The 12,505-nt window shown below is 46.4% G+C and overlaps 1 protein-coding gene across 5 annotated transcripts in view; it reads right to left on the reverse strand.

Annotated features, from left to right (window-relative positions):
* Nucleotides 1-7,406: 7,406 nt before the first annotated feature.
* nbl1 (NBL1, DAN family BMP antagonist) overlaps nt 7,407-12,505 on the reverse strand; it is a 36,764-nt gene continuing 31,665 nt past the window's right edge. For all 5 annotated transcript variants that reach the window (XM_078238930.1, XM_078238929.1, XM_078238934.1 and 2 more), the window contains 2 exons: nt 10,984-11,095; nt 7,407-9,921 (listed from right to left, as the gene is read on the reverse strand). In XM_078238930.1, coding sequence (XP_078095056.1) covers nt 9,691-9,921; nt 10,984-11,095 — 343 coding nt within the window. In that variant the 3' untranslated portion in view covers nt 7,407-9,690. The remainder of the gene's footprint in view (nt 9,922-10,983; nt 11,096-12,505) is intronic.

The raw sequence follows: 12,505 nt of genomic DNA on the forward strand, positions 1-12,505 counted from the left end.
TGCTTCAGTGCACCTAAAACTCTGGCATCTAACCAACAATCTGGACACTTGACCAGAAAAGAAGCAGGACAAGCCTGATCCAAATAGTTACCAAGGGTAAGGTGTTGTAAGCTAGGTGCCGCCGACAGTGCTATCAAGTGACCTTTGCACAGCAGTAACCTGCTCACAGATACTTGGCTTGGGCTCCACTTGGGCCATCATTTCAGACCTCAATGCTGCCTTGGTCCAAACATGGACAAAAGTGCTGAACTCCAGAAGCACTGAGAGTGACTGCCCCTGACGTCAAGGCAGCATTGGGCAGGGTGCTGCATCAAGGAGCCCATCAAATTGAAGTCAATAGGAATCAATGGGAAAACCCTTCACTGGTTAGAATCATATCAAACACAGAGGAAGGTAGTTGTGATCGTTGGAAACCAGTCATCTCAGTCCAAAGACATCACTGGAGGAATTCCTCAGAATAGCACTTGATACATCATGACATTCAAGGCTAAGTGCTAGTAACTGGGATGTCAGGTTTGTTGCATGTCAGTGCAGACCCAATGGGCCAAAAGGCCTCTTCTGCTCTGTATGATTCAAAATAGTGTCCTCAGCCCAACCATTTTGACTGCTTCATTAATGATTGTCTCTCCGTCATATAGTCAGTGAGGGGAAGTTTGCTGGTGATTGCATAGTGTTCAGCAGCTTGTATGACTCCTCAGATACTGAAGAAGTCCATGTCCACAGGTTGCAACACCTGGACAACATTCAGGATTGAGTTGATAAGTAGCAAATGTCATTTGCACCACCCAATTGCCAAGCCATCTGCAGTCAGAGAGAATCTAGCCAGCTCTCCTTATCATTTAGATGCATTACCAACATTGAATCCAGAGGCTGGGAATTCTGCGGTGAGTAACCTGAAGCCTTGCTACCATCTACGAGGTACAAGTCAGGAATGTGATGGAATGTGCTTGTTTTGCTGGGATAAATACATCTCCAACTGCACTCAAAAAGCTTGACTCTATCATAGAATCCTACAGCACAGAAGGAGGGCATTTGACCCATTGTGACTGCACCGACCACAATCCCACCCAGATCCTATCCCCATAACCCCATGTATTTACCCGAGCTAGTCCCCCTGACACCAAGGGCAATTTAGCATGGCCAATCCATCTAACCTGAACATCTTTGGAGAGTGGGAGGAAACCGGAGCACCCGGAGGAAACCCATACAGACACGGGGAGAACATGCAAACTCCACGCGGCCAATGACCTGAGGCCGGAATTGAACCCGGGTCCCTGGCACTGTGAGGTAGCAGTGCTAACCATTGTGCCATCATGCAAGTTCCCTTCCAAACCGCACACCATCCTGACTTGGAAATATATCTCCATTCCCCCACTGTTGCTGGGTCAAAATCCTGGAATTCCCTTCCTAACAGCACTGTGGGTGTACCTATACCACATGAACTGCTGCATTTCAAGAAATTGGCTCACCACCACCTTCTCAAGGATGTTTAGGGATGGGCAATAAATGTCCTTGCCAGCAACGCTCGCACCTCAAGAATGAATTGTTAAAAAAAAATCTTGGACTGGTTATGATCATCTGAGGAGATCAGAAAGGATATCTTTTACCTTTCTTGCTGGTCTTGGATTTATCTTCTCTGTTCTATCTCACCACCAAATCCCTCGACCCCTCCACTGTCTCCCTGTGTTGCCAGGTTGCTTGTCTGGTTGCCGATATTGGATAAGCTGCAATTCCTTTGAACAATTGGCAAGATTGAAGCCAATATCTTTGGCCCCCCCATCACAAACTGTTCTCTTGGCTCCAATTCCAGCCCCCTCCCTTTGCCCATTATCTCAAGCTTACCCGGACTGCTCACAACTTTGGCATCCATTTGGCTGTCAGCTGATATTCTCACCTCATTTCCTTATCATCACGAGATCTGCTTAATTCCACCTTCCTGGACTGGGAAGTTGATGTAGGTCAGTGAGCAAAGGAGAAATATCTGAACGGAATTTGGTGAGTGTTCAGAAAGGAGCACCAGAGTTTTGGATGAGCTCAGTTTACAGAGGTTGGGGGGGGTGTGAGGGGTGAAACCAGGGGAACAATGGAATAGTCCAGTCTCTCGATAGCAAAAGCATGGACAAGGGTTTCAAAGAACAAAGAACAATACAGCACAGGAACAGGCTCTTCGGCCCTCCAAGCCCGCGCCGCTCCCCGGTCCAGGATTGAATCCTGAATCCCCGCCCAATTTTCCAGCCTATCTACATCCTAATATCCTATCCACCGAGCTGTCCCTCACAGCTACGATGCTTTGTTCATCACAACCTATTAACTCACCCCCACCCCCCCATTCCAGACCATGTGATCTCCAGGGAGAGGCGAAAACCCAGATTCAGAAGCAGATTAGCTGAGGTGGGGGCCAAAATGAACAACGGGTACAGGGTGACATGGGACACAGTTTTTAGCACTGCTGCCTCACAGCACCAGGGACCCGGGTTCAATTCCGGCCTCGAGTCACTGTCTGTGTGGAGTTTGCACATTCTCCCCACGTCTGCGTGGGTTTCCTCCAGATGCTCTGGTTTCCTCTCACAGTCCAAAGATGTGCTGGTTAGGTGAATTGGCCATGCTAAATTGGCCTTTCATGTCCAAAGATGTGTAGGCAGATTAGTCATGGTAAGTACGTGGGGTTATGGGGATAGGGCAGAAGGGAGGGATTGGGGACAGTCGATACAGACTCAATGGACCAAATGGCCTCCTTCTGCACTGTAGGGATTCTACAGTGATGGGAAGAGATAGTTTTGGTGATGGAGAGGATAATTGGCTGGAAGCTCACCTTACTCCTACATCCAGAGGAATCAGTATGAAACAATCCAAATGCATATTTTTGGTACAAAACAATGTTTGAATTGCTGAATTGATGCAATTACCAAAATGCTTCCTAAATGATTTAGAAAGACAATGCTTCGTTTATACTGAATAAACATTACAGGTGAATGACAAAAATTACATATCCACTTCCTACCCATTAAGAAATAAAATCTTGCATTTATATAGCACCTTTCCTAAACACAGAATGTTCCAAAATGCTTTACAACCGATTAGGCTTTTTTCATAGAATGGAATCATAGAATCCCTACAGTGCAGAAGGAGGCCATTAGGCCCATCGAGTCTGCACCGACCACAATCCCACCCAGGCCCTATTCCCGTAACTCCATATATTTACCCTGCTAATCCCCCTGACACTGGGGGCAATTTAGCATGGCCAATCAACCTAACCAGCACATCTTTGGACTGTGGGAGGAAACCGGAGCACCCGGAGGAAACCCACGCAGACACAGGGAGAACGTGCAAACTCCACACAGACAGTGACCCAAGGCCGGAATTGAACCTGGGTCCCTGGCGCTGTGAGGCAGCAGTGCTAACCACTGTGCCACCGTGCCGCCCATGTGCCACCGTGCTGCCCATATGATGTGGAGCCACTATTGAAGTAGGAAACCCACAGCCAGTTTGCACAGAGACTTAATTAGAGTCTGTATCTGCAGGTAAAGAATGGCAAATTGGTGGGGTATCTTTACCTAACACTTCCTGCAGAACAGCAGCATCCCCAAAACTGAGGTGCACAAAATTGCAGCAGGATAACGTCCAGATTATTGCCAGAATTTTACCACCTTGCCCGCCCGTAAGATCCCACCCGAGGCCAATGGAGAATGCCGTCCTGCGAGTCTCGCCCACCCTGATTTTGGGGCGGGCGAGGCGGTAAAATTCCAGCCTATGTGTTTTTACTGATGGATAAACACAAGACACTGGGACGAACTCTTTGAAATTGTGCCGTGAGATATTTTGGGTCCACATGAGAGGGCAAAGCAGCCCCTCAGTATAATGTTTCATCAGACAGCCAGCATCTCCAACAGAGCAGCACTCCGTCAGCACTGCACTTGGAGTGCCAGCTTCAGATTTTAGGCTTAATTTTCCGAAATGAGACTTGACAGCCACTAACCTTCAGACTCTGAGGCACGAGTCTTGATACAGCGAATTATCAGACCATCTCCTTGTGAATCACTTAGCTGCCTCCCATGGAGTTCTCAGGCCTATAAAAAAGATTAAATATACAAACAAAGAACAAAGAACAATACAGCACAGGAACAGGCCCTTCGACCCTCCAAGCCCGCGCCGCTCCCCGGTCCAGGATTGAATCCTGAATCCAGGATCCCCGCCCAATTTTCCAGCCTATCTACATACCAATATCCTATCCACCGAGCTGTCCCCCACAGCTACGATGCTTTGTTCATTACAACCTATTAACTCACCCCCACCCCCCCATTCCAGACCATGTGATCTCCAGGGAGAGGCGAAAACCCAGAGTGAAAAACCCCAGGGCCAATATGGGGAAAAAAAAATCTGGGAAATTCCTCTCCGACCCCCTGAGGCGATCGAAACGAGTCCAGGAGATCACAATGGCCCTGATCGGAAAATGCTTCCCAACCCTAGTCATTTCCACTTCCACGAGAAACAAGGAACAATTAGCCTGCGCCGCTCCCTGGTCCAAACTAGACCACTCTTTTGTATCCCTCCATTCCCACTCCGTTCATATAGCTGTCTAGATAAGTCTTAAACGTTCCCAGTGTGTCCGCCTCCACCACGTTCCAATGATGTGAATATCTCTCGCTCTCAATCGCTCTGTCCATCTGCCTATACTTAGGACTCATCTGTGAATCAGAAATAGCTTTTCTGAAAGCTCCAGCTGTGAAATGAAATGGTTCAAATTAGTGAATAAGAACTCTGAACAAGCATAAAAGTAGACTTGCTTTTAGTGTGGTGAACAAGGTACAGGTTTGACATCAACTTAGCCACGAAAGCCCTCTGGAATCCTACCATGAAACTCTCCATTTGCATCCAACGCAACTCCACTGATTAATATTCCATCAATGCCTTGTGTGGTGCCAATAAAGGTCCCAGTTACTGGAAATAGTGAGAATAAACTTTAGGGAGCTACAATAGATGAACACAAATGGTCACCCTACTTGGTTAAATTGCATTTGAAGCTGTGCCAAGTACAAATTAGTGTCAGAGAACACGCAAACAAATAAACTTATTATCAAGATGGTGAGAGATTGCAGAGCTCTGGGGTAGAGAGGGATCTGGGTGTCCCAGTGCATGAATCACAAAAGGCTGGTACACAGTTACAGCAAGTAATTAGGAAAGCCAATAGAGTGTTATTATTTATTGTGAGGGGGAATTGGTAACAAATGTAGGAAAATGATCCTTCGGTTGTACAGGGCGCTGGTGAGAACACATCTGGATTATTGTGTACAATACTGGTCTCCTTATTTAAGGAAAAATGTAAATGCATTAGAAGCAGTTCAGAGAAGATTTACTGAGCTCATACCTGGAATGGGCAGCTTGTCTTATGGGGAAAGGATGGACAGGTTCGGCTTGTATCCGCTGGAGTTTAAAAGTGACTTGATTGAAACCTTTAAGATCCTGGGGGTTCTCGACAAGGTGGATGTAGAGAGTAGTTTACTCTTGTGGGGGAATCTAGAACTAGCGGTCACTGTTTAAAAATTGAAAGCAAACATTTCTCCTCTCTGTCTTAAATGAGTCATTCCTTGAGAGTCATGAGTCTTTGAAACTCCCCTCCTCAATAGGTGGCAGAAGCAGAGTCTTTGAATATTTTTAAGCCAGAGGTGGATAGATTCTTGATAAACAAGAAAGTGACAAGTTATTGGGACTTGGTGGGACTTCCAGTCAAATCAACCATGAACTTATTGAATAGCGGGGAGCAGGCTCAAAGGGCTGAGTGACCTTCCCCTAGTGTGTATGTTCATATGCATGTATTTAAGGGGAGGCGATGGCCTAGTGGTATTATCACTAGACTATTAATGCAGCTTATGTTCTGGGGACCTGGGTTCGAATCCTGCCATGGTGGAATTTGAATGCCATTTTTAAAAATCTGGAGTTAAGAATCTACTGATGACCATGAAACCATTGTCAATTGATGGAAAACCCCATCTGCTTCACTAATGTCCTTTCGGGAGGGGAACCTGCCGTTTTTACCAGGTCTGGCCTACATGTGACTCCAGATCCACAACAACGTTGTTGACTCTCAACTGCCCTCTGAGCAGTTAGGGGTGGGCAAAAAATGCTGGCCAGCCAGCGATGCCCATGTCCCATGAATGAATAAAAAAGATGTTCATAAGTAACTGTGTCTCCCAGGAAAGCTGTCGTGAACTAGTATGCTGAGGAGACTTGATGATAGAACATTGAGTCTGTGGGAGGCTTGCATTCTTCTGATTCCCCATGAACTTGTCATCCTTTAAATAGAAATCTGACATTGAACATTATCAGGTTATTTGGCCACTCGGAGCCATGATGGTAAATCTCAACTCCTATTCTACACCCACTGTTAATATTTCTTCCTGCATGGATCACCAGAGGGTGCTTTGGAGCAATGGCCAGTGCAGATCTTTTTCTCCTCTAATCAAGGTGCATCGTATCACTGGCCAGTGGGGTGGCACAGTGGCACAGTGGTTAGCACTGCTGCCTCACAGCGCCAGGGACCCAGGTTCAATTCTGGCCTCGGGTCATTATCTGTGTGTAGTTTGCACATTCTCCCTGTGTCTGCCTGGGTTTCCTCCAGGTGCTCCGGTTTCCTCCCACAGTCCACAGATGTGTGGTTTAGGTGGATTGGCCGTGCTAAATTGCCCCTTAGCATCAAGGCATTAGAAGGGTAAATACGTGGGGTTGCGGGGATAGGACCTGGGTGATATTGTGGTCAGTGCAGACTCGCTGGGTCGAATGGCCTCCTTCTGCACTGTAGGGATTCTATTCAATGATTCTATGGCCCAGGTGAGATGAGTTGAACCCCCATACAACCAACCAGCACCTGAGCAGACATTCTGGTGAAGATCATCCAGACTCGAAACGTTGGCTCTATTCTCCCTCCAGAAATGCTGTCAGACCCGCTGAGATTTTCCAGCATTTTTTGTTTCCATCTCAGGTGACACTTTGGGCTCGATTTTAACCTTGGGCAGGAATCCAGCCAAGCCTGTGGCTGTGTCCATCTGTGAGTGCTAGTAGTTAGGCTTGACTGAAACAAGCTGGGCCTCAGCTTAGTGTTAACCAATGTGGCTAGTAGGTCAGCCAAGAAGGTCAGCCATTAGGAAGTCACCCACCAGCACAGACCCAGAGCCCTCGGAGTGTGCTCCGGAGGAAATTCCCAGCAGCGTAGGGGGGTGGGGTGATCACGGGGCGCGATAGGCTCCAGGTTTCCTGATGGGACCAGATGGAGTGTTTTTCTCTCTGACCTTGACTGCTTTCTCTCTCCGGCTTTGTCATTTTTTAATCACACAAATGTTTGATTTCTCTCAGTAGAATGTGTGATAATTGAAGCTTGTAACTAAACGGCTTTCAGAAATGTGCAAAGAACATTGTAAAAACATTTTGCTTTATTCACCATTCCTCCATTATTCAGACCAGAGTTAAAATGGCGCTTGGTGTTAACGAAGCTCGGTCTGTATATTTACAATCGCGGTGGACCAGACCAGGGCGGGGTGGGGGAGGGGCGTCGGGGGGGTGGGGGAGAGGTGTCTGGCAACGTCTATGCTACATTTTAACACCTTGGTTACTCCCAGGCAAGTTAAATCTGGCTGCTAGAATCTTTGAATTTAATCTTACAAAATCACAGATGGGAACCGGATATAATCAATTGGAATAAATTCACACGCTTAATAAAAAGAAAAGTACAAGTACAGAATAAGGTTATGGAAACGGATATTTACCCTCTTCCCACCCTTCCCTCTTTCACTTCTGCCCTCATGATGTCTTGTTTCGAACGGAGTGATTCTTGCTGGTTGCAGTGGTCACCCTCCCATCCACACAGACATTCCCTCTAGGAATCTGAGCTGTGACCATCAGCAGGCTATTCTGTCGTGGAAGCATCACATTCTGTCCTTACCTTACCTGACTCCAAAGATGTGCGGGTTAGGTGGATTGGCCATTGGTAAATTGCCCCTTAGTGTCGGGGGGATTAGCAGGGTAAATACGTGGGGTCACAGGGATAGGGCCTGGGTGGGATTGTTGTCAGTGCACGCCTGATTGGCCAAATGGCCTCCTTCTGCACTGAAGGGATTCTATGATTCACAGCGTGCACTTTCCAGCTGAACTGTGATCAAAAGTGGAAACCTTAACTGACCTTTTCTCCTTTCCCCTGATTTTGATGCTACGGGTATCCTACATCACGCGTGTTAATGTGTGCGTGTGTATATGTGTGAATGTGCCTGTGTGGTACATGTGTCTGTTTCCCAATCTGATAACCTCTCCATTTGTGTCTCTTTCTCATTCTCGGTGTGTGTCTGTGTCTGTCTCCCTGTGTGTCTGTCTCCCTGTGTGTCTGTCTCCCTGTGTGTCTGTCTCCCTGTGTTGTGTCTTGGCTCTCCTATATTTGCAAAATCTTTAATGACCAGGAAACTAAACAAAAGGAGAATCTTGAACAAAAAAGTTTACAAGATTTATAAACAGTAACATCAGTGAAATGAGCACAGAATCCGGATTTACGCTGGAGCATTAGTCATCTCTCAGCCACACCACACAGCTTGCCCAGCAAAGCAGAGGTTGCAGTATTTACTCCGTTCAAACTCCCATCACAATTTCAGTGCTCCTGACATCAAAAATACACATTCATTATACATCATTTTATCTTAACAAAATTTGCATTTCCTTCTGAAGTGTTGTGTGGGTGTAGAGTTTTAATTTTATCTCTCAAACTCTTTCTTTTTCTGTGTCTGCCTCTGCCTGTCTGCTCAACTTGTGTTTTTCTCTGCATGTGCGTGTGCATGTGCGCCTGTATGCGTGTGCATGCATGTGTTTTTGAATGTTTGCACATGTATGTGTATGTTTGCATGTGCGCATGTGTGCGTGTGCATGTATGCGTTTTTATGTTTATGAATGTATGTGCTTTTGAGAGTGTGTGCATGGGAGAGTATGCATGAAGGTATGCCTGTGTGTGTATGTGTGTGCATGTGTGTGCGCACGTGTGAGTATGCCTATATGTTGCGTGCGCATGCATGTGTGTGTGTGCGTGCGCATGTGCGAGTATGCCTGTATGCGTGTATGTGTGTGCGTGCATCTGTCTCCCGATCTGTTTACCCCTCCATTTGTGTGTGTCTCTCTCTTTCTGTGTGCATCTGTGTGTCTTTGTCTGTCTCCCTTTGTGTTTGTGTCTGTCTCCCTGTGTGTCTGTCTCCCTGTGTGTCTGTCTCCCTGTGTTGTGACTTCACTCTGCTATATTTGCAAAATTTTTAATGACCAGGAAACTAAACAAAAGGAGAATTTTGAAAAAGAAAATAATTGACAAGATTTATAAACAGTAATTTTCTATACAAACAGTAATACGGTTGAAATGGTAGCACAGCGATTTCTGTGCTCTTAAAAAAAAACTCACTAAATTACAGACATTGTGAACCCAACACTGATCACCAAATTCTAATTATACTTTGCTGGATCTCGGTGAGGTATATATTAGTATTTGATTGGGATTCCTGCTTAATTTCTACAACAAATGACATTCTTTAAAGACTTTCTCCTTAAATAAGTCTACATGTTTTTTTTAATTTTTGTTATATTTTGCTTTTCAAATAAAACAAACTAAAATTTGATACCAAAACTTCATTTTTTTGTGTGTGTGTTTCTTCTTGTGTCAAAGTCTCTTTTTCGCTATTCGTCTTCTCTGCCAGGTTTGAGAGCAACCTGTTCATCATGGTGAACTATCTGAGGCGACCCAACCGCGTCCGGGGGAGAAGCGTCCTCCTCATTTAGAACGACGTTAAAGAGTTGGGACTCTTGATGATGTTCCTTCCCGCATGCCTGGCAGCTGCAGTGTACAATTTTCTCCACTAGTTTGTCCACTCTGGGCATTTCCTCATTGCCAGGGCATTCCAACATGACCTGTAACACAAGCCAGGAACACCTTTAATACTCCATCTCCAATTTCTAGGATTGAATTAAAGAGAAAATCAATGGCTATTCAGGAATCCTGTTGAATAGGAGAGCAGAAAGCATGGAAGAAACAGGAGGTAATTCAGGTTGCGATGACTCAGTATTCCCAAGTTTGGATTTTAAAAGGCTGCAGATTGGAAAAACTGAAGGAGGTTTCTTTATCCATTCATGGGGCATGGGCGTCACTGGCTCACTAATTCATAGAATCCCTACAGTGCAGAAGGAGGCCACCCGGCACATCAAGTCTGCACCGACAACCATTGCAGTCTCCCATCCATTGACTCTGTCTACACTTCCCGCTGCCTCGGAAAAGCAGCCAGCATAATTAAGGACCCCACGCACCCCGGACATTCTCTCTTCCACCTTCTTCCTTCGGGAAAAAGATACAAGAGTCTGAGGTCACGTACCAACCGACTCAAGAACAGCTTCTTCCCTGCTGCTGTCAGACTTTTAAATGGACTTACCTTGCATTAAGCTGATCTTTCTCTACACCCTAGCTATGGCTGTAACACCACATTCTGCACTCCCTCGTTTCCTTCTCTATGAACGGTATGCTTTGTCTGTATAGCGTGCAAGAAACAATACTTTTCACGTATGTTAATACATGTGACAATAATAAATCAAATCAAACAATCCCACCCAGGCCCTATTTCCATAACCCCACATATTTACCCCACTAATCCCTGTAATCTACACATCCTGGGACACTAAGGGGCAATTTAGCAAGGCCAATCAACCTAACGTGCACATCTTTGGAGGGAACCGGAGCACCCGGAGGAAACCCACGCAGGCACGGGGAGGACATGCAGACTCCGCAAAGACAGTGACCCGAGGCCGGAATTGAATCTGGGTTCCTGCCCTGGCACTGTGAGGCAGCAGCGCTAATCACTGTGGCACCATGCCACCCTTCAAGAAGGCCACGCTTTGAGTTGGTGCTTTGTGGTCAGTTGGAGAGACTTTGAGGTGAGAAAGATCGCGGGTAACCAGACTGGGAGGCAAACAATTACTTACAATTTCCCACATGGACTGTGCTGGCATGCAGGAGTCACAGTGAACAAGGGACTCAGTGGACTGTGGAAAAGTGTTGGGCACACTGTAGCTGAAGCACTGGCCGAGACACGCTCTGAGGGAGGGAACAAAGCAGGGTACGTTATTATATCACTCAAATTGTTCATACATGAAGAGGATATTCACTTTCTTCACTACAATAAAACTAGATCGATCCCAACTCCTGATAATCAGCGATTACCATTCAGAACTATGAGGAACGTAGGAAGAAACCTTTCCCCTTAGCAGAGGGGTCAGTAACCAGGGGGCATAGATTTAAGATAAGGGGCAGGAGATTTCGAGGGGGTTTGAGGAAAAATGTTTCACCCAGAGGGTGGTGGGAATCTGGAACTTGCTGCCTGAAAGGGTGGGAGAGGCGGGAACCCTCACAACAGTTAAGAAGCATTTAGATGAACACTTGAAATACCAAAGCATACAAGACTACGGATGAAGAGCTGGAAAATGGGATTGGAATAGATAGGTGTTTGATGGCTGGTGCAGACATGACGGGCCAAAGGGCCTCTTTCTGTGCTGTAAAACTCTACGACCCTATGGGTGGGATTTTACAGCCTTGCTCGAGCGAGACCAGGAATTCCCACCCGAGGTCAATGGACATTTCCGTTTTCCGCCCCTCGCCCGCTCCGATTCCGTGTCACGCAGGGTGGTAGAATTCCAGCCGATGACTCTAACTACACCTGGAAGGATGACACAAAGTTGTTCACGCTTTTAATTTGTTCTTGCCCACTTCCCTCACTCTGTAAGCCCGGATACACAAGCTAATCAATAATGTTATTTATAATATTTATTGAGTGAATGAGTGGCTAACTGAGCAAAGGAAATAGGCCACAAAATGTCAGCACCGCACAATGAAACAACTCTTCACCTGAGCCCCATGGTCTCGGATTCCCTGTGAATGGTGTGATATTCTAATGATGCCTTTTACAAGTTGCCATTCTAGGCAGTCTGGCAGTCCGTCAGTGCGTGGCTGGGTGCCGCAGTGCTCATTCACACCTCCAATAAGCCCAGACAACAGGAAAGCAGCCGGTTCTCACCATGCGCTCGGCCAGATGAAGGACAGATGCAGCATATCTGTCGCCAGAGGGCCAGCAAATTGAAACCTCATCAAAGCCATCAGATATCCAGCTGTTGGGTGGAACCAGCAAACAGCCCAAAATCCCAATCAGCAACACTGGGTTTTAAGGGCTTCCCAGCCTCTCATCCCTTGCTGCCATCTGGATATCTCGAGTCACTGCAGGAACAGCTGAGGTCTTTCCAAGGAAGAATGTGTCACTTAATTGCGGTCTGACAGCAGCAGCAGTTTTTAGATCAATGTCACATCTCAACACTCTCATCCATCTACTTCCACATCTCCCCTTACTGAAACCGAGTCAAAACACTGGATTAAAGGCCGTTTCTTACCCAGATTGCAAACCAGCTCATACAATTCAATCCTCTGTGTCACTTTTCCCAAAACATATGAGGTGGC

The sequence above is a fragment of the Mustelus asterias genome, chromosome 22 (genome assembly GCF_964213995.1).
Source record: "Mustelus asterias chromosome 22, sMusAst1.hap1.1, whole genome shotgun sequence".
NCBI classification, from domain to species: domain Eukaryota; kingdom Metazoa; phylum Chordata; class Chondrichthyes; order Carcharhiniformes; family Triakidae; genus Mustelus; species Mustelus asterias.